This window comes from Porites lutea, chromosome 12 (genome assembly GCF_958299795.1).
Source record: "Porites lutea chromosome 12, jaPorLute2.1, whole genome shotgun sequence".
NCBI lineage: Eukaryota > Metazoa > Cnidaria > Anthozoa > Scleractinia > Poritidae > Porites > Porites lutea.
The window spans coordinates 5,442,509-5,464,193 of NC_133212.1; the positions used below are offsets into that span (position 1 = coordinate 5,442,509).

The following is a 21,685-nucleotide window of genomic DNA, read 5'->3' on the forward strand; positions in this document are numbered from 1 at the left end:
CGAGTCCTGATGTTTCCCTCGACTTCGTCTCGGGAAACATCAGGACTCTCGGGAAAACAAAACTAACTGTTTCCCTTGGGATCTGACATTAAGTGTATAATGTCTGTCGGAATATAAAAAAAAGTGCTGGTTAGTCTGAGCAAGGTGTTTCATATTAAAGACAGAAGTGTTACCAACCAGCTTTTTACTTGTTAGGATAAATACTTTTGACACTGAAATTATAATCTAATCACCACCACCACCATCACCACCACCACCACCATCACCACCACCACCACCACCACCATCATCATCATCATCATCATCATCATCATCATCATCATCATCGTCATCATCATCGTCATCATTTCTTCGAAGTACATATTGCATTCCATCTTGTAGTGGTTGTTTAGCATTATCGTGTTGTGTCTATCAGCCCTATACCGATTTTGTTGTGCGATCGTATGGGAAACAGTTTCTTAAAAATTTCAGCTGAACGTAGTCATAGTGAATACAACGTACCTGGTCAGTGTGAAAGCTCACGTATTAGAATTTGAAGTAAAAGTGGCCTCTCACACGTTCAAAAAGTCAAACTATTAAATTTCAAAGATTCAAAACGTAATGTTTGTGGTTTAAACCCTAGTTCGTTGTCGGATTCCGTACTTGTCTGTTATTGTCATTGTTGGCTGAAGGCCATTGCCGTTTTTTTTTTCTTGCACCGTGCAAGGACTGTTCGAAAATATGCACGTATATTAGTGTACGAAATAATGCCTTTGATGACGACATCTATCGTGCTTGCACGCTGTTACGATTCATTGGTGAATACGGTTCGTCAGCGAATCTTCACCTCCTCCTGGAAATAACGAACTCCTTCAACTATGACGTCAACGCCAAAGATGACGCCATTTCTAATTAAGTGAATTTGAATATCGTTCTTGCTGGCGTCGGTCTCGTGCAGGGTGGCTAAAACGTCCTTTAAGCTGACACAACTTGCAAACTGGTCAAGAGAATGCTAAAAAACGGTTATTTTGCACGACGGACTTTATGGAGAAAAAAGCAGCAACCTCTACTTGCAAGGTAGTTAAATTTATGTGTGGATATACTTACGTCACATGCATAATTGTGCTAACGCCACTTAGAAAATACTCCATGAAGAATAAACCAAAACATACTATTACGAGGAGATCGAAGGCGCCAAACAATAATTCAAACAACCACTATCAGCAGAATTACAAGGACTACCACGACCGCAACTATGGTAGCTGTTGAGGACTTGGAAGGTGATTCAGGATCGTTTTCCTCTGGAATAAAGAAAAAAAAGCCAAACAAAACACAGTGAAAACGAACACACTGAACTAAAACAGGAAAAAAGCCAGAAAGATGTGGGAAAAAGGTCAGTGGAGCACGGTTGAGGAAATAAATTGTCAACCAAAGTATTTCCTCTTAGGTACATTAAAACCAAACCAGGTTACTCCTCTAGCATAGTTAAGTTTTTAATGATGTCTTTATAGACTCGCCAAGACAACTGAAGATAAACGAAATGCCCGTACTATGGCTTGCTCATACGGCATGTCCGTGCAACTCTTTTTCACTAGTCTCTTCCTTTGATGGGAAATTTTGTTTTGTTTTGTTTTTTTTCTGTCTACTCTACTATCCATTGGCTGTCATAATGACTTTCATTAGTTCCGCTTTATACCAACATTGCAAGCTCACCTCTCAGGTGTATAAAAGTTTTAAAAGCGATTTTAAACTAGAGACTCTTCTCTTCGCTTCTTTGTAAGTAATGCTAGGTCAAGCTTTTTTTAAGCTCCTTTTTTGTACATATAAAGTTCAAAAGTAGTAAGGCAAAGACTGGAGATGTACACGTAGAGCTATATATCTATATTTTAGACCTCAAACATGAAAAGCTGCTTTTGGTCATGTTGGTACTTCAAAAAAACGAGCAGTTCCGTATTTTATCCATAATATTTATTTTGGACAGTTTTATCTGCTTATTTTCTAAAAAAAAACGAGAATAAACGCGAGCTTAAATATGACGTTTGCCAGTGCCAAAAACGTGATTCTAAACGGCGTAAAGCCAGCGTAATACGTGAGCAAGAAACACTTTTACAAGTTACGTATTAACTGTATGAAACATCAAAAAGCTGTAATTGTCAGGTATTTTGTAAAATGTTGGGGGGAACATCGAGCACGATATGGCTGAAAATGTCATTGCATGGGTATGAAAAGAGTGCAAACATGTGCACTGACGCGGTACTGATTGTCTATTAAACAAGTGTGCGTTATTTTAGGCTCCCCGTTTATACAATTACAACAGGTTGGAATGATGTCAAATAACATGGAAAAAAGCCTATCGGAGTAATGCTTCTGGTAATTTACTTTCTAACGTAGCAATGATAGAGACCATTTTTACCAGACAGTGTTATAGGTAATAAAAAATAGCAATCAAAGAAATGTGCCAAGGCATTATTTTAGGTAATAGCATGAGTTGTAGTGGTTTATGGATGCAATTATGAATTAACGCCTCGAGTGACGTTGCAAATTTCCCTAAATTAGCACGTGCTAAAGGTATGTTCGGCAACCCCCAGGCCCCATCACACAGTAATTTTCAAGGAGTTATAATAAATCCTCTAGTGGGGTTAATTTAACTCCTTGCATTGGAGTTATTTTTGGGGGGAGTTATTTTAACTCCAAAAAGGAGTTTAAAGAACTCTTTTTCAGGAGTAAAAGTCACCCCAGATATTGAAGAGTTAAAATAACCCCCCAAAAGGAATTATTCTGAACCTAAAATTTTTACTCCCCTTGCAGAGTTAAGGTAATTCCAAAAAGGGGAAAAACAACCCCATTTTCGGAGTTATTTTAACTGCAGACTGGGAGTTAAAAGAACTCTTTTTCAGGAATAAACATGACCCCAAATTTAGCGTTAAATTAGGAGTAAATTTTAAATAGTAACCCCATAAAAGGGGTTATCCTGTACCTAAAATTTTTACGCCATTTTTGGAGTTATAATAACTCCCTAAAAATTAGTGTGCAATACCATTACAATTCTAGAACGAAAAATATCGAACAGGATACCAAACCCTTACAGAAAATTGGAAGAGATTACTTTAGGTTATTATTCATTCAAAATATTTCCCCGATTCTGATTGGCTAAAAGCACTCGTTTAATTTACCATAACCAGTTACTGATGACCAAATTTGGAAGAATTTTGTGTTTAACGAGGAAATGACGCCAAAAATGCAGCCTTCCACAGGTTAATGAACCTTTAACCGAGAAGACCTGGTGTCGAGGTTAAGTTGTTTTGGTTGTGAAAACAAAAATGGCCGACACTTCGCTCGTTTCAAGAGTAAGAACTACAGCTGGAACTAAGTGAAGTAATAGTTAAAAACATAGCAAAAACAGTAAGAAGACAACTTGGAGGGCGACATCTGCTATTTGGAGAATATTTGCGGAGCTGGACAAACCTAACCATACACTATCGAAGATGAACTGAACATCGATGGATCGATGGAGGTAAGCATGTTTTAGCTATGTTTTTAAACTAAGAATTATTTTGAATAATTAATAAAACAGTTATTGAATTCTCGGAAGGTGTTATCCGTTGAGGCCGAGACACCCTCCTCGATCTCCATAATTCTTCATAAGATACTCAACCTCATTCATTACCTGTTAATTAATGATACGTCAAATGGCGTAAGTGTGAAACTGACCAGATGGGGAATTTCATGTTGAGCTCACTTTAATTTATCGACGATTTAAATTTAGTGACACTTAATTTTGCTGCATTTTAATGCAGCGACTTTTAGAAAAATCGCTAAATTCGCTGAATTAAAGTGTAGCGAAAATTTCATGTAATAAGGTAGGCCTAATGTGGTAATGGGTGACATAATAAGCTATGCAGTAGGTGATGACAGATAAGTTTTGGCTGTAGACTTAATACTGACAAAGACCGAGCTATAAAAGCAGTAGATGGAATATACTGTTCCACACAGGTGTGTATGGGGCAAAAAAAGAGGACTTGTAGGCATCAATAACACAAGCGGGTAAAGGTAACTTCCTGGTACAGGAGATATAACTCATCAGGAAGGTGCAAAGCGACTAAATTATACTTTAAAATAATATAAAAAAGTAAAAGATCAATTAGTGGTCTCCGCTCTTGCAGTGATGACCATGTCTGCTAAGAAGAAACTCTGGTAGCACTGTTCTATCTTGCTTTCGCAGCTGCGTTTGCCCTTTTCAGTCTAAAAAACAAACAAGACTGGTCTGAATAAGGTTCGGAATAGCGTTCATACATTTCGGAAGTAGTCGATAACGTAACAAACCGAAGTTTTATTATCATCAGAAGCGGGTACTAATAAAAATACATCCAATATGTCAAAGTAAAATTCAAGCTTAAAAGCAGGGTTATAAGTTGTAAAAATACTATTGACTAGGGCGTCGTGTTAGCCTAATACGGGTGTCTATTGTTTATATATGCGAGTAGACTGTACCATACACCTGCAAAAACCTTGAAATAGGCTTTAAGAAAAATTACTGCGCCTCTTTTACAAACCACTTCGAAGGGTTGGCTTATCGTTTGCCATTCTCTTTCTGGTGCTTTATACGTATGTAGGTCTCAGAGAACATGTATACTTACGTGTGCACCTCGGCTATTTCTACGGTTTTACCGCAAGTCGCACTGTAAAAATCTTATTATACCTGTCAAACTTGCATGTATATTAATTATGTATATGAATCCTGGTAATTCTAACCCTTCTTTCGTGATATTTCAACTACTCCTGCCAATATCTGTGAGATTTAGGGCCTATCCGTATTTCCAGTAATGGTCAGTGAAATCACACAATAAAGAAAACGACATTATAAAAAGGCTCATATGTTTGACAGTTGTGGAGGCAAATCTCGCTCCACTGACCCCAACCGGAAGGTCTGTTTGCAGACTATCTTGTTATTTATCTGAAGAGTGCTGCACCAGTTGTGTAGTACGAAACTGTAAATTAATTGGAGTAAACTAGAAATAGGTGAGTTGCAGAGCCTTGAGAAGCACTAGTTGGGCTAACGGTAAAAACTGGGATAAAGGGAAAGAAGCCAATTGAAGCAAAGCTCAAAAACAAAAAAAAGTAAAAAACAAGACAAATACGAGAAATACGCTACGAGAGGTTAAAATTTGTCATTAATATTTTATTTCAAGCCTTTACCTTTTAAATTAACATATGCCCAACAAAGCCGACACAGTAACACGTCTTACGAAGTGGGACAGAAAACATGTGTTTTCGTACCTTGATTTTTGCTCATATTTTAAAGCTAACGGTCCAAATCGCTTCCATTTTCTCTTAAGCCTTTCAGGATCGGGGGGAAGCTTTTGAGGTCCTCCTTGCTCTAAAGTTGACTAACTTCAAAGCTGTTCAAGCGGATTTTTCTAAAATTTATCTGGAAACATTTTGACGTCGTCGTAAAGTGTACGTCAACATTGATGCTACCATGGCAACCGAGTTTTGACAGCCATGTTTTCCAAAAACTTATCACTGTTATTGTGTTATGTGTTAGCCAACTTCCTTGATTTTATCAGAGTCCTTGCAACTTACGTATTTTTTCGCTTTATGTCTACTTGAGGGAAATGTGGTTTCTGTCAATAAATTCAGCAGTATGAGAATGATGAGAAATGATGAGTACATTATTGTGTGCACTTTTGGTGGCCGTAGAATGAACGGTTTTGAGGTAATAGAGGAGGGGCCCCAAGCCCCCACCCCCTCCCGGGCCACTGTCGTAGGAAGCGAAAAAAAAAAAAAACTCTGCCTAAAGATACTTCTGCTTTCGAAATTCATCGATGTCTAAAACGGCCGGTATAACAAGCCGGCCAGGTTTGTGGCTGTTGTTTGGTTTCTCCCCGGCCTGCTTTGCTGTTAGGCTGACTACTATGGATACCGAACCAATAGAATATATATGACCAAAGCAAGACCAAACTTCGCTTAGCAATCCTCGCAGGAGTCACGCACGATACAAATTTCGATAAAATTACTAGGAAGCTGAAGCAAAGACGCCGACGGCGACGGCAACGAGAACGTCAAACGAGCAATAAGTTTGCAACAACTTTGCACATGCAAATTTATTTGTCTTTGTACATTTCTTTGCCGAAGTTACACGACTTCGACATGAAACTGCGTGTATATTTTCACCTTTTGGGGATGACGTGGATGTAAGACAACGATCTTCCTTTTCTTTTCCCGAACTTCGACAAAGCCCTTTAGAATTCTACTCCAGCTGAATTTGCCAACATGTGTCAAATTTAACGCGATAAAATTTGAAGCAGTGTGAGTTCACTTTTTAAGTGTCGTTTTTGTAGCCGTCGCTGTCGTTGTTGCTTAAGCTTCCTTTTAATTCTCTACGCGAGAACTTTAAGGCCCTCACTTCGCGAGGAATAAAATGCCTAGTTAAACCTCTAGTTGGTAAAGCATTGTACTTCTGGTACAAGTATATAGATGTATATATGTAGAGCCCAAATTACTATATCTTTTGCATATCGTTTGAAACACTCTTTCTTATGTTTTATGTACAATTATATCTCAGAGCATCACCTACGTAGCCTCTCCTTTGTAACGCTTGTTGTATGAAATTCTTTACATGAAAATCTTACTTGACCCTTGACTCTTTTCATAAACTGCTGGTCTATTCAAATCTAACGGCTGATAATGATTCTCATTCTTAATTTCTTGATAAATTCGCTCTTGATCTGGATTAACGTCAGTATAGTAAGTAGGCTCGTCAGAAAGTACGTCTTCATAGGTGTCCTGGCATGTTTTTGCTGGTCTTTTACCAGAGCGTAGCTCGTCATGTAGCTGAATAGAGTTGTAGTAGCCTCCTGACGTCGATAGCTGGCTGTTGTTGGACATTTCTATGTTTTCTTGACTTAATTTATCTTTTGTTCTCTTAGGACAACATGTACTTTCTGTCGTAACATAAAAAAGGAACTGGTAAGTCTGAGCAAGGTGTCAACAACTAACCATTATACATTTGACACTGAAATTTAAAACTTGTTATCATCATCATCATTACATCGGAGTATATTTTGAATATCACCCACATGAATATGACAGCTTATATAGAGAAATGTCAGGAAAATTAAATCAAACATACCAATATAGGATCTTCGATAACGCCAAACAATAATGGCAACACCCACTAACAGAAGAATCACCAAGACTATCACTACGGACACTATGATAACTGTTGAAGGCTTGGACGACGATTCAGAATCATTCTCTTCTGAAATTCACAAACAAGCAGACCAATATTTAAAACAAGTAACAGCTAACTAAAAGAGGACAAAGTAATAAGATAGAAAAGAGAAAGCATCGTGCAGAATGCCTATTGTTCTAGGGACATTTACTTCCAGTTCAACAAAGTTCGTAGATGTGTCATGTTACGCGTAATCATGCACTCCTTGAAAGCTCTTCAACCCTTATGGGTTGCCTAGAATGCACGACGATGCTCATTAATATGATGTAGGTGGAAAACTAAAGAACGGCTGGGCAAACATATTGACAGCTACAGTATGCAACCACCGTCAAAGGGTACATTAAAACCAAAACGTTACTCCTCTAGTATAGTAAAATATAGTAATCTCTTGAAAGGCTCCCATGACGGGAAAGATGATCAGAAGTAATTATGTCCGCTCCACTTGGTCATACATCGTATCCTTGCAAGCTCGTATTCCCACGTCTTTTTCTTTGGTAGGATATTTCTTTTTTTCAGTCGACCTCACTATTTTTTGGGTGCCTTAGAGAGGAGAAGTGTGACGTCATATTATCATGGTATTCTGGATCTCAACAACCTTTCTTCGCCAAGACGGCCATTTGCAGTATCGAACGATGGAAGAGTAGTATGGGTTACCGTTTTGTTCCTGAGTGAATCATGCATTGAACAGTCAACATTTTTCTTTTTGCTGCCATATTTGTAGGATCAAGATTTGTTGAGATCCAGATATTTTGGTACCATGGCAACGCGACGTAATGACTTCTCCTCTCTATTGGGATATTTATTTTTCGACTATATCTTGATATTGCAAAATGCGTCTCTCAGGCGTAGAAAGTACGAAAAGTGGAGAAGCGCGCGGAGAGCTATATATATTTTAGCTTGAGCATAAATAAACTGCTTATTGCCTAACTTTTTCTGCATAATTTTAAGTCTTTATAGAAATCCTTTTTCAGCCTTATTTATTGACTAATGTTACAACTCCCGATCAGCTGCGCATGATATAATTTTTACATCTTTGCGTAGAGCTCATTGCGGGCTGTCGACCACGATAGCTGTAGAATTAAACAGAAAACTTGAATTTGACCAACATGATCAAATGTTCATTTCAATTGCCGTTTACTACTACCAATATCTCCAGAAAAAGAAGCTGTTTCGTGCCAATTGATTCTTCCATGATTATTGTTTTTTACTTTCGGCTATTTTAATCTGCTTCAGTATTTCCATATATTTAAAAACCGTGAAGTTGAATATGATGTTTGCCGTTTGCCGCAAACGTCAATTCTCAGTCTCCCTTGTAACACAGCAAAAACGGAGGTTGGGGCCATTGGGTTTAAATTTGCGTCCGCCTTCGAGGGTTAACACGAGGTTTTCGAAGTGAATTCGAAAGACAGTAATTTGCTCATAGTATGTTAAAGGAAACTCATGCAAGAATACGATGTCTGGAGCAAACAAACCAACCAACATAACTTACTTTTCGTGGCAAATTGAATGAATCCCTCGTTTTCATCTTGCCATCTGAAAGACCACGTACTCTGTCTTCTCCTTTAGCTTTCCATTCAGGTACTTAGTATTATCTAAAAACCATTATTATCAGTCGATGAATAATTTTCGAATGCTCATATATTTTAAAGATATAATTAGGCAAAGGGCATTAATGATTCAACAATAAATTAGTACAAACACTGACGACATTGACGACGTTGTATATCTGATGAAAAACTCCTTTAAGTATAACATTAACTCCCTTCAAATGAAGAATGATCCTCACAGTTGTCAACGGGATTTGAAGGGAAATCATAATTGGGAAATTAATATGATTTCTACTACACTGCAAACCATGTAATATTGTCTTATTGTTGGTTTTAATATTGTTGTTTCATGTTTTTTGTTTTGTGATTTCGGTCAGTGGTGTTTCGGAACAGTTGTAAGAAGCTTAGAAGAAGAGTTACCCGTATTCGTGTACTTATTGCCAACTTACTTGAGGTAGTTCTACGTTTTCTCTTAGCGTCAGTTATACCACTCCGTGAGTAATACTTCCCATCCCCAACAATAAATGTCGTTCTTGATTCCTCTCTTTCAAACTCAGCAGTGATGTAAGGCTTGCCATCCAACTGGTCATCATACACGCGAGTAACGTTTTGGTACTTCTCGTCTGCTGGATTTCCTGGCTCTGCTCCTTTCGGTAGCGTGATAACAATCATTCGGAAATATCTGATAGCGACATGACAAAATTATTCAATTACATAAAGAAAACTCTTTTTTCCCGATAACTTTGTCAAAAGGAACTCTAAGGCCTAGGCCAAACCTATATCATTTCATGATACGAACCAAACTCTAATTTGGGTCCACCTGAGTTGAGTCAAAATCGTCTGCTTGGGGTAAGACGTCTAACTTAGGACGCACCAAACCAATCAACTGAATCAGACCATAAGCAGTTTTAATAAATTTTCTCCCCAACGATGCTAAAATAATAATGTACTCACGCAAGGTTTTAATTTGTTAGTTTAGTTCGTCGCATGTGAAAATCGACGTTTGTCCCGGGGACTATCTTCAGACGTTCTATCCATCTAAAGCCGACGGATAGAACGTATGGGACGACCCAAACTCATTCAGACGAACTTAATTGAGACAGGCCTAAGTCCACTCAGGCTAAGGTTTTACTCGTACTTTTCTTTTGAGAATTTGGCACCTAATATAAATAATACTTACTAACCATTTCTTAAAGCTGTAGGATAATAAAAAAAGGGAAAGAAATAAACAGCAACTTTAAAAGCACATCACAGAGACATGTACATACTTCACAGGACTTCCAGTACTCAAGGAGTGCTTGTTGACAAATTTGACGGACGCTTGAATTTCACCAATGGCTTCTTCAACAGGTGGCAAAATCGTGGGCACGGCTGAAAGAAACGATTTTTACTGATTTCACTCTAGCGCCTTTGGTAGGAATAAGGTTTGTTTACCATTTACGTGGGCAAAGCGGACGGTTCACGGTTTGGGCAAATGGCGGGCAAAATTCAGAATGGGTAAATTTAATCGCGGAAGTCGCATTTACCATTTGTACAAATCATTTCCATTTACCGAAAAAACGGTCACCAAAGCCTGAAACTGGTATCAAACATGGCTTTGAGCAAATGGAACAAAGATTTCCGTGTGGAATATTACGTCCGGAAAACAGGACTACCTTTTCAGGTCTTCCGTTGCTGCCGGAAATTTTCCGCTGGAACGACCCAAAAGATCGTGTTACATTTACTTTCCAACAGGATATTCCGGAAACGTTTTGTGAATAGTAAACAAGCATGAGCTTACTTTAAAATTTCTACAGGCCCCAGAATAGGCATAACCCATAAATGTATCTAGTAAGTGGAAAGAATAAGAGAAAACTTGAGATTCAGAAAAGCTATCCAAAGTAATCCTTATGGATGAAAAGGGCATGGAGATACTTAATATATACTTTTCCGTGCAGATATAATGAACTGAACGATACGTTAATCATTTGGTACAAATTGGCGTTTGTCGTTCGCCATTAAGATGATTCCATCGTATCCGATATACAGTTCTTTAAAACTGGCAATCTAAGAGAAGAAAACATGAAAACCAATTGTTTATGATTAAGTATGGAAGTGTAGCATTTTGAAAACTCCTTACCATCCGTTGTTGCCTTTACCGTGTTGCTGGGTGGGCCATTCCCTTTCGAAGTTGCAGCCAAAATCCAAAATAAATACTCAGCCTTTTGTCTCAGTCCATTGATGATTACCGTTTTATTAGGTGGTATGACGACCCTTGTCCCTTTTGCCTTCTTCAGTTCGTCCCTATAGTATATGGTGTACTTAGTAATGATGCCATTTCTATATTCCTTAGGAACGCGTTCCCATCTCACCAGTACACTGGTGCTATTCAATACAGTCACACTGCTCAGTGAAGGAGCGACGGAAGGTCCTGCAACAAAGGATTATTGTAACAGTAGATCTGATAAGTTATTCTCCTTTCTGGCTCTCCTTACTGGCCGCTCTACATTTTCCGGTAAATAAGTTTAGAGAATTTGAGGTTTCATCAAGATAACATTATCTGGCAGATACATTTGCCTATTCTTATCTCCCCTTTTTGCTGGACAATGTATTTATATTGTAGGATCGTGTAACCGAGGTTTGTAATGTTGTCGATATTTGCATCACGCTTGGAACGTGCGTCGTTGGTCTCTTGTGAGACTGCAAGACCCTTGGCAAGTTAGGAAAAATGACGCTGTCGGTTCAGCATAAATTTTTGCGATAATCAATTTGAAATTCACGGCAAAATAGCGCTTGGAAAGAACTTTGTATAACTGTTGTAAAGAAACCTTTCTCTTGGAAGGAGAACACGAATACCATAATAATAAACTGCGCTCCAAAGAAGGAAGAGAGTTTGCTTTCGCTGCTGACGCAGCCAAAATGCAAAGTGAAATTCAAAGGATGAAAATAATGGTCCATTAATACACGATTCGCAGAAATTACCAACCGTCGCGAACAAACATTTCGCGTCACGTGGAGCTATTTTAGCTGCCAAGCTACCTCACTCTGAACGTCATTTTCGGAATTTTGATCATATTTGTCAAAAATCCTTTTACCTTACTCCTGTTACTTCTGCCGAAATGGAATCCGAAATATTGATTTTGCCTACCGGGAAGTCACATGGGGCTTACTCTTGCCCGACAAAACGTTTAATAAGTAGACCACTTATGGAGATAATGAATGCTTCTATGCCTACCCTGAAAAATTGAAGCTGACAAAGGTGGTTACTATTTTTAAAAGTGGTGATGATTCCGACCCTAACAATTATCGTCCTATGCCCCCCCTCTTTTTTATAAGTTACAGTACGGCTTTAGAGAGAAACCCTCTACATAGCGTTAAATATTTGACAAAGTAAATAGGATTCAAAACAATAATGACAAAGGAATGTTTTAGTGCGGCATTTTTATCGATCAAAAAAGGCATTTGACACAGTTGATCATGCAATCGTATTATGCAAGCTAAATCACTATGGAATCAAGGGTATTATATTAGATTTGTACTGGGACCTCTTTTATTTTTGATGAACATTATGATATTCATAAATCCTCCTATAAACTACAATTTTTTCTCTTTGCTGATGATACTACTCTTCTCTCATAAACTGGACTGCGCGAAGTTGCTGAATGGCTAAGTAAAATTGTGTTATATTTAATCTTGACCAAAAATAGATTAAGGAGATTTGTACCAAAATGTATGATTTTTGTGAACTTAATTGGTGCTGTTCTCTTAATCGTAGACATGGTCCAGGCTTTTCAAAATAGATGTAAGATATTTAATTAAGTTTAACAATTATTAGTTAATAATTAAGCCGTGCAGTGTGTCAAATTTTGTCCTCTTTGTAATATTATTATGGCTAGTTTTGCAGTCTTATCTTTTTTTTTCTTCTAGTCCCTCCCGCCTCGATTAGCTCAAGCTAACTGCGGGTTATGTGAAATACTTCCTTTTCCCTTTTCAGTTTACTTTAATTTATTACTTGAAAATTTTTCTATGTATATAAGTTGTTATTGTTCTTAAACTGATTTCGTTTTCACTATTTTAAAATGGATTGTCGCTATGAAACACAATTGTCCCCCTTTTTTTTGTCGATTTTCGGTGCTTTCCGAGAGGATTGTAGCCAGTTTTCGGGGCCATGCTGTCTGTCTCTTCTACCCCTTTGGTAGGCCTCATTTTTTATATAAGCTGCTTACGAGCATCTGACAAGTAACTGTTGAAAATATGGTATACACTGTATTTACGAACGAAAATAAACTTACTGCTCTCGTCCGTGACGACAACGATTGGCTCACTAACATTTCCATCTCCTTTTGAAGTTGAAGCAAACACTGTTATGCTGTAGTTGGTGTATTTATCGAGTCCTGTAAGAATTGCTTTAGTTGTTGGAGAATTCACCACCTTGGTCCGTGTACTACCACCAGGAAGTGATGTGTAGGTAACTGTGTAGCGCAGTATAATGCCATTTTGAGCAGCTGAGGGAACATCACCCCACTGAACCAAAATACTAGTTGAACTTGTGTTGTGTCCTTGGACATTAAATGGAGGAGCATTTGGCTCTGAGTAAAAGAATAAAAGGAAGAAAGAAAGAAGCAAGTAAAATTGGGGGTTTAACTCGACGACTCTTCAAAGGCCGGAAACCGTAGACCGACACTATGAAATCCCAATTTTTGAACCACCTTGGGAAAAGCAAATTGTTTCGAATTATCGGAAGGATTGGCAAATCGGTGATAAAAGCACAGTGTTTGACTGGTGACGGGAAGATACTTTTGGTCCTAATTATCGAGAATTAAATTTTTCAAAATCATCTTTTCGAGAAATAAGGATTCTACAGTAGCTGATTCAATGAAGGCTGCATTGGAAATTAAAAGGTCTATTATTTAACAGGACGATTGACTGATGACGCTATAGCTATTTCACTAAAATCCTTTACCATGCTTTTGTATACTTACTTCTTAGCGTCTCAGAGGACAGAATTTCAAAAGGTGTACTTGGTGTGAAGGAAACTGATAGAGGACAGTTTGTGAGAGTCTAAGCCCTTTACACGGTACAAGACGGCACTTGGCTTGTTTTTGCCAACGATAGTCATCAAAATCTTGTAGTACTTTACTGGCGCAATCTCTCAGTGATGAGACCTTTTTTACACCAACCTCTTTACCATTTTCTACTCGCACTTCACAATGCACAATATTTTTAAAAAGAACAGTATGAGTGCTAAAACAGTGGCCAAAACTTATATGCACATAAAGTTACAAGTACAACACGAGTAACTTAATTTTGCCTGAAGCGGCTGAGCAATGTTACTTAACATCTTTGTACCTTCCTCATCTGTGGTTGTGGTGATTACTGAGCTAGTAGTACTAGAACCAACTTTGTTAGTTGCAAACACCCCGATGTAATATGTCTTTCCAGGATGAAGGCCTTCAATAGAAACTCTTGTGAGGGAGCAGCTGGATGCCACACAGCCACTACTTGACAGCCTTTGGCATGTAACCTCTCCAAATGTCTGACTATCTGTGCTAATCTCCACAGTATAGTTAAGAATATCACTGTTGCCATTGAAACCGCGTGTCCATGAGATAGTTACAACTCGTGAGGTCTTAGAGATGACTGTCACATTTTCTGGCGAATTTGGTACCACTGTAAAAATATATTTCAAGAAAATAAAAGAAAATAAGAGTGAAAGACGGAGATTAAATTTACACAAAGATATGCTCAAAAATATCGCTTAATAATGGTGGCTCGATAGGAATTAGGTAGGGCCAGTACTCGAGCGATTGCGATTTGTTTGAGAAAGAATCACCTGAGGTTTTCTAGACTATGTAAAAAAGAACTCAATGTATGTTAAAAAGACTGAAAACTTTACTGTGTATCTCTTCATTTTCACTTTCTTCCTGTATTGTTACGATCTAATAGACTAGGAATCAGTTTGTAGTGCTTGCATTTAAAAAGGGACGGGAAATGCGCAGTAGACGATTGAAAATTTTCTTTTCTAAGAAAAGGAGGAATACTGAGCTTCCATTCTTACATTGTACATCAAGTAAGGCAGCATTGGACTGAACTGTCTTTACGTCGTTAGTAGCCACACAGATGTAGTGTCCACTGTCTCCTCTGGAGACATTAATTATCGTCAACTGTTTGTTATCAGATGACAAAATAATTGTTGAGGTCGCATTCACAAAAGATCCGTCTTTAGTCCATGAGAATGATGATGCAGGATTTGTTGTCGCGTCACAAGTGAAAGTGACGTTTCCTCCCTCTATTTGAGTGGTATTTTGCGGATGCGCAATGATCGCAGCTAAATCTGTAATTAAAAAACGACAACAAACAAACAACAAACTTCACTCTATGTTTCATTCCTTTCATGCGTTAAGACGAACTCAACAAATTGGCCTTCTATCAATGTAAGGGTCTTTATAGCTCTGTTTGTAAAGCACTGCAGCACCAAAGCAGAGATCATGGTTTCATATCCCGTTGAAGACCCTCAATTTTTTTTCGGCTTAATTTGCAATTGCTTAAATTTCAATTACCATGGGGACGATCATGTCCTTTATACCCATTATTTAAACAAAGTAAATTACTGATTAACTATTTTGTTAAGTAACCCGTTGACGTAAGTCTGGAAGATCGTGTTATCACTTATTTACTGACTTGGAATTCTTGACTCCCTTCCTGTCTTTGTTAACAGTCAACTAAGGAAGGACAAACTGTCAAACTGGTCTATTGGAATATTCCATGAAAATCCATGAGGATCGTTTCTCGTCAGCTAATAAAACAAGCCGTTCATATCAGCTTAGATTCGGCCTTTAGAAATGGCCGTCCAATTGAGTTTTGTGTTTTTTGTGATTCGAATTTTTAAATTTTCCACAAATTTTACCATGAACGCATTGAACTGTTTGCGAGTAGTCGAACTTTCTAACACACAAGGCAAGGAACGCGAGGATAAAGCCTGTTGCAAATTAACTCAACACTTTTTGATCGGCTTCATGTACGGTTCCTTACTACGCATGCGCACTTTTTTTACAATTTACAGCAACAAAGGGTGCTCATCTCAGAGGCTGGTAGGTGTTACCCAAGGAGACGTTTCTCTCAATATTGTGTGAATTAATGCTGGTCACCAAACATACGACCTGACTCGCAAGCTGGATTGGTTCTCGGTAGTCCCCACTGTTTTCCCATTTTTTTCCTCTGTTTCCCTGACAGTGTGTTTCCACTTCCCTTGTCTTCCGATTTTTTCCCCTGTTTCCCTATATTTTCCTATATTTTCCTTGTTTCCCCTCTTGCTTTTGTATTTTTCTATTGCTTTGTTTTCAACCTTTTTCTTTTGTTTTTCCTTGTTCTCTCCTGTTTTCCTAACCTCTGTTTCCCTTGTTTTTCCCGGTTTCCCCATACCCTGTGGCTGGTTTAAATTTAATTACAAACCCTGTTGCTTGGCTTTGGTTTTCGAAGTTGCTGGTCCTGTAGTTACTTGTTCTCCCGTGGTTGGATTTGATGATGTTGGGTTACCTATGGTTATATTTATAGTGCTCGACTTTCCTGCAGTTGACTCCATTGTTGTTGGCTTCCCTTTTGATGGCCTTCTTGAAGTTGGTGGTACTGGTTTCCCTGTAGTTGGTTTCACAGTACTTGGAGACCCTGTCCTCCGTATTACAGTTGTCAACGGAATGGATGTTGGGTTTCCTGTACCTACTGACTGTGTTGATGGTGTGGTTGTTGGTGAAGCTGTGACACACTTTTTATCTCTGTAAACATGTGTGTAATGGCACCTTTCCACACAATTTTCAGCCTTTAGAGAAATAAACAGAAATTGCAATAAGTGCAATGGCGGATCAAGACCTTCAGATAGGTGTGTGTGTATGTGTGTGTGTGTGTTGGGGGGGGGGGGGGCGGTCTCAATATCTAGACCTAGCCTCCCCTGGGTGCCCACTGAAATGTGCATGACATTGGAGGGCCTCCCTGTTATACCATTAACTGTAAACAAATTAAAGTAAAACTGAGAGAAGGTTTACTAATCAGAATATTTGTAGTTGAGCTAAGCTGTTTCCGTAAATCATATAACAAAAACTCTTACCAAAATTCGGTTGTTATAAATTCCTCCATCGACATAGCAGGCATTTGCACCAGTCCACCCCCACCAGCAGAGACAACGCCCATTGGACAGACACTTTCCAGTACTGTGATACGTCAGACCTGCAACGGAAATAATTACGATGGGCATTCTCAAAATGGACTGGCACATCTATGAAGGACCCGGAAGGGGGAGGGGGCAGAATAGTGTGAAGAGTGTGAGGTATGCTCCTCCTCCTCCTCCTCCTCCTCCAATCTTTCGGCAAAAAGAATCAGGTACAAAAATTATCTGTAGTTACTTAAAACAGGAGGGTCCTTGAATAAATGTCATGATTTGGGACAAATCCTGGTACTTGAACTGTAACCCCCAAATAAGCACCACAACCTTCTAGTATATCTGTAGAAGTGTAGCGCTTACGGATTTTTCGCAGTTATTGCTAAAATGCTAATGTGGCCATTATAGTAATTTTTACGACTGATATTGTACTCTGCCTACGTGACTGTTATTGTACTCTAGTATGCTTCCCTGCAGATTCCTTAATTCAAAGAGTAGTAGATACTAGTTACCTGTACCACATAGTGGATCACAGGAGAGGGGTGGTACAGTCTTGTTCACTGGCACACTGCACACTTGGGGGATAGTTGGTTTCAAAGTATTTGGCATCCCTGTTGTTGGACTTCCTGTACTCAGAGGCTGTGTTGATGGTGTGGTTGTTTTTGGAGCTGTAACATATTAAATATATCTGTAAACATGTGTATAGTTGCAGCTTTAAATAATAATAATAATAATAATAATAATAATAATAATAATACCAATCATAATCGCGTTCGTCAAAAAGCATCCTAATCTTGGTGTTCCTGTGGTACAAAGGCACAAATTTTCGAGGTATTGCTGGCGACTGCCGATTAGCCGCCACTACTGATTTTATCAGGGGCATCTCAGCCAGGAAGCTGGACTCGTTTCGACTCGATTTCGTTTCTGTAAGTGACGAACACGGATCTATAATAAATAACTACCTCTAGTAACAATAATGATAGCACCTCTTATATAAGGATTTCGCATACGCCTGAATGAATTTACAAAAATGGTAGTAATCTATAATATGGTACTATTCGGTTAGATGTCCATGTAATTATTTATGTGAAATTAAAAAATAATAATAATTATAATAATTTATAATAATAAATATAAAATAAAAGCTTGTTCTGTGGTCCATATCAGGCAACTAACAAAATGCTTCCTTAAATTAAATTAGACTTAAATGACGAAATCATTTGCGGTGCGGCAATTGAAAAGGCGTTATCTTCATATGTACAACAGTTAGATCTAGGAATATTGAGGTTGTTAGAGGCCGATCTAAGTGGCCTTGTCGGAGCGTTAGAGCGGTTTTCATTTGAGTGTCGAAAAGTAATTGGTTTTGCACTTTCTACACGATGCGATTGGCTTAAAAGATTCGCGCCATCTTTTCATCCAATCAGAAGTAAAACCAAAGCCAATTGTGACGCGCTCGCATGCATTTTCCCGCGCTTTGCGTCAGCCACATGTAATTACTTCGAGTTTTGATTGGTTCAATGTATTGTCTGTGTCCTATGTGATTGGCCAGAGTAATTACTTTGGTTTTGGTTTTACGACACTCAAACGAAAACCACTCTATCTACTGATGCACAGTTGGTGTTAAATAAACGGGTCAAGATATTCTTGCATTGCACGGTAAGCGACGCGGCAGTGGAGCGGTTAAATGTCCCAACAATGTTCCCAGTACTAAGCTTTGATAGATTGTTTGGCATAATTCGTCATTACGAAAATAATGTTAATCTATTTTACCAAAAGAGCACTAATAGCATTATTTGCACTTTGGCTGGTTTTGTAGCACAAATTTGTCATTTATTTATAATGCAACCAATGTTTTGGCCCGTAATTAGTGCTACGAGCATTCATTTTTGTCTGCTTATTGTATCATTGGGCCCTGAGTCCCACAGGAAGTGACCTAGGACTGTTTTTATTTTAGTGATTTACGTTTCTATGTTGTTCATTCATCAGTCTCTACAAATACTTTGCAAATTAGTAACAACAAGGCAATGCATGGAGAGTTATGCACTCGTAAAGTTTTCTAGATGGAAATGGCCTGGTCAATGAGTTTAACATTTACTTTTTTATGAATTGAAATATACTGAAATAAATTTATATCATGAACCCGGGGGGGGGGGGATCCTCCCTTATAAGGGCTTAATGGGGACGTGCGGCCAGCCAGGGTATGTTTTTCGGGATTTTTGTCTTAAACAGGGTATCTTTTCTTAGACAGGAGCCCATAACCCTGTTCTTAGACGATAAACAGCCTGCGCTTATGTTCTACGAATGTCTTAAACTGGGTATCAAAGATCGGAATTCTGTCTTAAACAGGGTAGGAAAATCAGCGATTTTTGTCTTAAACAGGGTCAGGGTATGAGGGGCCGAGCCGCACCTTCCCACCCAAGGATATACCGAGTACCCCCCCCCCCGGGCATGAACCGGCGGATAAAGACATGAAAGTACATATGATCCTCGCAATAAAAAGAGCTGCACTGTAGGAACCTCAGCGGTTGAAACAAAAAACCTGAAAAGTTATGCTTGAACTTGATTGTTGCATAATTTCTGAATTTTTGCTAAATGAGCTTTACTTACTAATACTAGTATGAATATTGGCATAATTTTTAGAAATATACGAGCACTGTTAGAAGCATATTATACTACTTCTATCAATGCCAAGTCGCTAGCCACACATTGGTATTTTGCACTGTCTTTCCCATAAAGCGGGGGCGTGAAATTAGGAAGTTTCATGTCGCAGTCGTGTAACGATGGGTGAGAAATGTGCTTTTGTTTTGCCTATTGTTGTGATCCAGAAGTTATGCTACCATGGTAACGTGACGTCAAAAAACACCTCTCCTCTCTAAAAATCCCGTTTTTAAGCAACTTCCTGCCGGGACTTTTTGAGATTTTTGATATGTTGCCAAGGATAGTTTTCCTAGTCTGAAACAATGGGAATGTTTTCGATCTGTTGCAATTAGTTCTAGGTTAACCATTTTTTTGCACACATCTGCATTTTGCACTGTCTGTCCCATAAAGCGGGCGCTTGAAATTAGGAAGTTTCATGTCACAGTCGTGCAACGGCGGGTGAGAAATGTGTTTTTGTTTTGCCTATTGTTGTGATTCAGAAATTTTGCTTTCATGGTAACGTGACGTCACATCTCTCCTCTCTAAAAATCCCGTTTTTAAGCAACTTCCTGCCGGGGCTTTTTGAGATTTTTGATGTTACCAAGGATAGTCTTCTGAGTCTAAAACAGTGGGAATATTTTCGATCTATTGCAATTAGTTCTAGGTTAACCTATTTTTTTGCACAAAATGATTGGACTATACTGCAAGTACTCCACAAGTATTTGAAAACGACTTGAACTTTTCCGTGACGTTTGCTCTTTTCAAAAGGCTGTCAATCATCTACGCCTTGAAGGAAAAAGATGTTACGTATTGTAAACGGCCTTGTTTGTTCCTTTATCCGGAACAAAATAAAGATCTTCCGTGCTTTGCCAAAAATTTCTTGGCTTTTATTATAAAAAATAAAATAAAATAAAGCATGAGCTGCACGTGGTATTTGGCAACAATAGCAGCTAGTGATATTTTAAAATTGCATGGTTTTTTGGTCAATTTTGAAATATTTCTCGCGGTACGCTGAGGATATTACCCGGCTATACTAATTTCAGTTAAAAAAAAAAAAAATAGAAAGATAAGAAAAAAAGATGGATAGAAAGAGAAAGTGCATGTTCCTATTTATATATTGATTGTGGTTTAACTTATGTCAGCTAGTCCAGGTGTGCAATAACGAAAAAAAAAAAAGAACAGGTAATATCGCCTAGTTTTTACTTAGCAACAACAAATTAAAGTATCCTATCAAATCAAAGCACAATCGACTAACCCCGTCCTTGTGTCCAGTTGAAGGGTATGACAGCCATAAACAGCAACACTTCTAAGGCCATCGTAAAACAAGAATACATCTTCCTCTTCTGTTCCGCACGGCTTTAGGTCACCGTCGATTATTCTTTTCAATTTATCGATTGCACTCAGCCAATTGCAAATTCAATTAACGAGCTCGCATGCTGCAATAGACACTACTTGATACAATGCCAAAGGAAAGGTCACGCGTAAAGCCAGTCTAATGCGTAAACGATACGTGCGAAAGCCGATAAGAGACCTCCGACTTCCTATTTTTGACTTCCCTTCGGGCTCCCGACTTCTGACTCTCGTCTTCAAACTTCTGATTTCGGGCTTCTGACTCCTTATGGAACTTTTTTTGCACTCGTAGATTACACTTAAGTTAAATATCTATTCAGGGGTAACCTTAGTAACCCCAAAAAGTGTCACCTGAATATTAAACGTTTCCCTATGAATCGAGGTTGGGTTGGGGTTTGTTGATAATTAACCAACAGAGAATACATCTGCAGTTATTATTTAAAGAGTCTAGGTAATGTATAAAAAAATTAGAATCAATTTTTCTCTGTGGGTGCAGGGCATCGATTGAAGTCAGATTGTTCATGTTGTGAAAGTTATCATCATTGTAATCACTGTACACTTAAACTTTTTAATCCTCTTTTTTGTCAGTCACGTTTTCATTGCTTAAGTGTCCCCCGAATGGAGATTGACGCTGGGTTTCAACCGGGGGGAGGGGGGGTGGGGGACTGCCATATGAAAGGGGCGGGGATTCTCGTTGGAAATTGTGAATTAACCCTTAATTAAAGGAGACAAATTTGGGCCTTGCCCAACCTTTTTTTGACCCCTAAAAGCGATCATTTTAAACGTTGATTACATGAATCGAGTAAA

At 38.5% G+C, this 21,685-nt stretch overlaps 1 protein-coding gene across 1 annotated transcript; it reads right to left on the reverse strand.

Annotated features, from left to right (window-relative positions):
* Nucleotides 1-1,185: 1,185 nt before the first annotated feature.
* Nucleotides 1,186-20,844, reverse strand: LOC140953608 (uncharacterized). Its single transcript, XM_073403026.1, has 13 exons — nt 20,784-20,844; nt 17,404-17,559; nt 16,841-16,959; nt 16,192-16,555; nt 14,798-15,073; nt 14,089-14,409; nt 13,032-13,328; nt 10,880-11,170; nt 10,029-10,131; nt 9,210-9,442; nt 7,112-7,240; nt 6,612-6,923; nt 1,186-1,280 (listed from the first exon to the last, which is right to left on the reverse strand). The coding sequence occupies exons 1-13, from the start codon at nt 20,842-20,844 to the stop codon at nt 1,186-1,188; spliced, it is 2,757 nt and encodes a 918-aa protein (XP_073259127.1).
* Nucleotides 20,845-21,685: the final 841 nt, after the last annotated feature.

Coding starts and splice junctions, on each gene's coding strand:
- LOC140953608 (XM_073403026.1), bottom strand. CDS start 20,844: ATGGCCTTAGAAGTGTTGCTGTTTATGGCTGTCATACCCTTCAACTGG. Junction 17,560..20,783: donor CAACTGGACACAAGGACGGG/GTTAGTCGATTG, acceptor AATATGTTACAG/CTCCAAAAACAACCACACCA. Junction 16,960..17,403: donor TGATCCACTATGTGGTACAG/GTAACTAGTATC, acceptor TTTCCGTTGCAG/GTCTGACGTATCACAGTACT.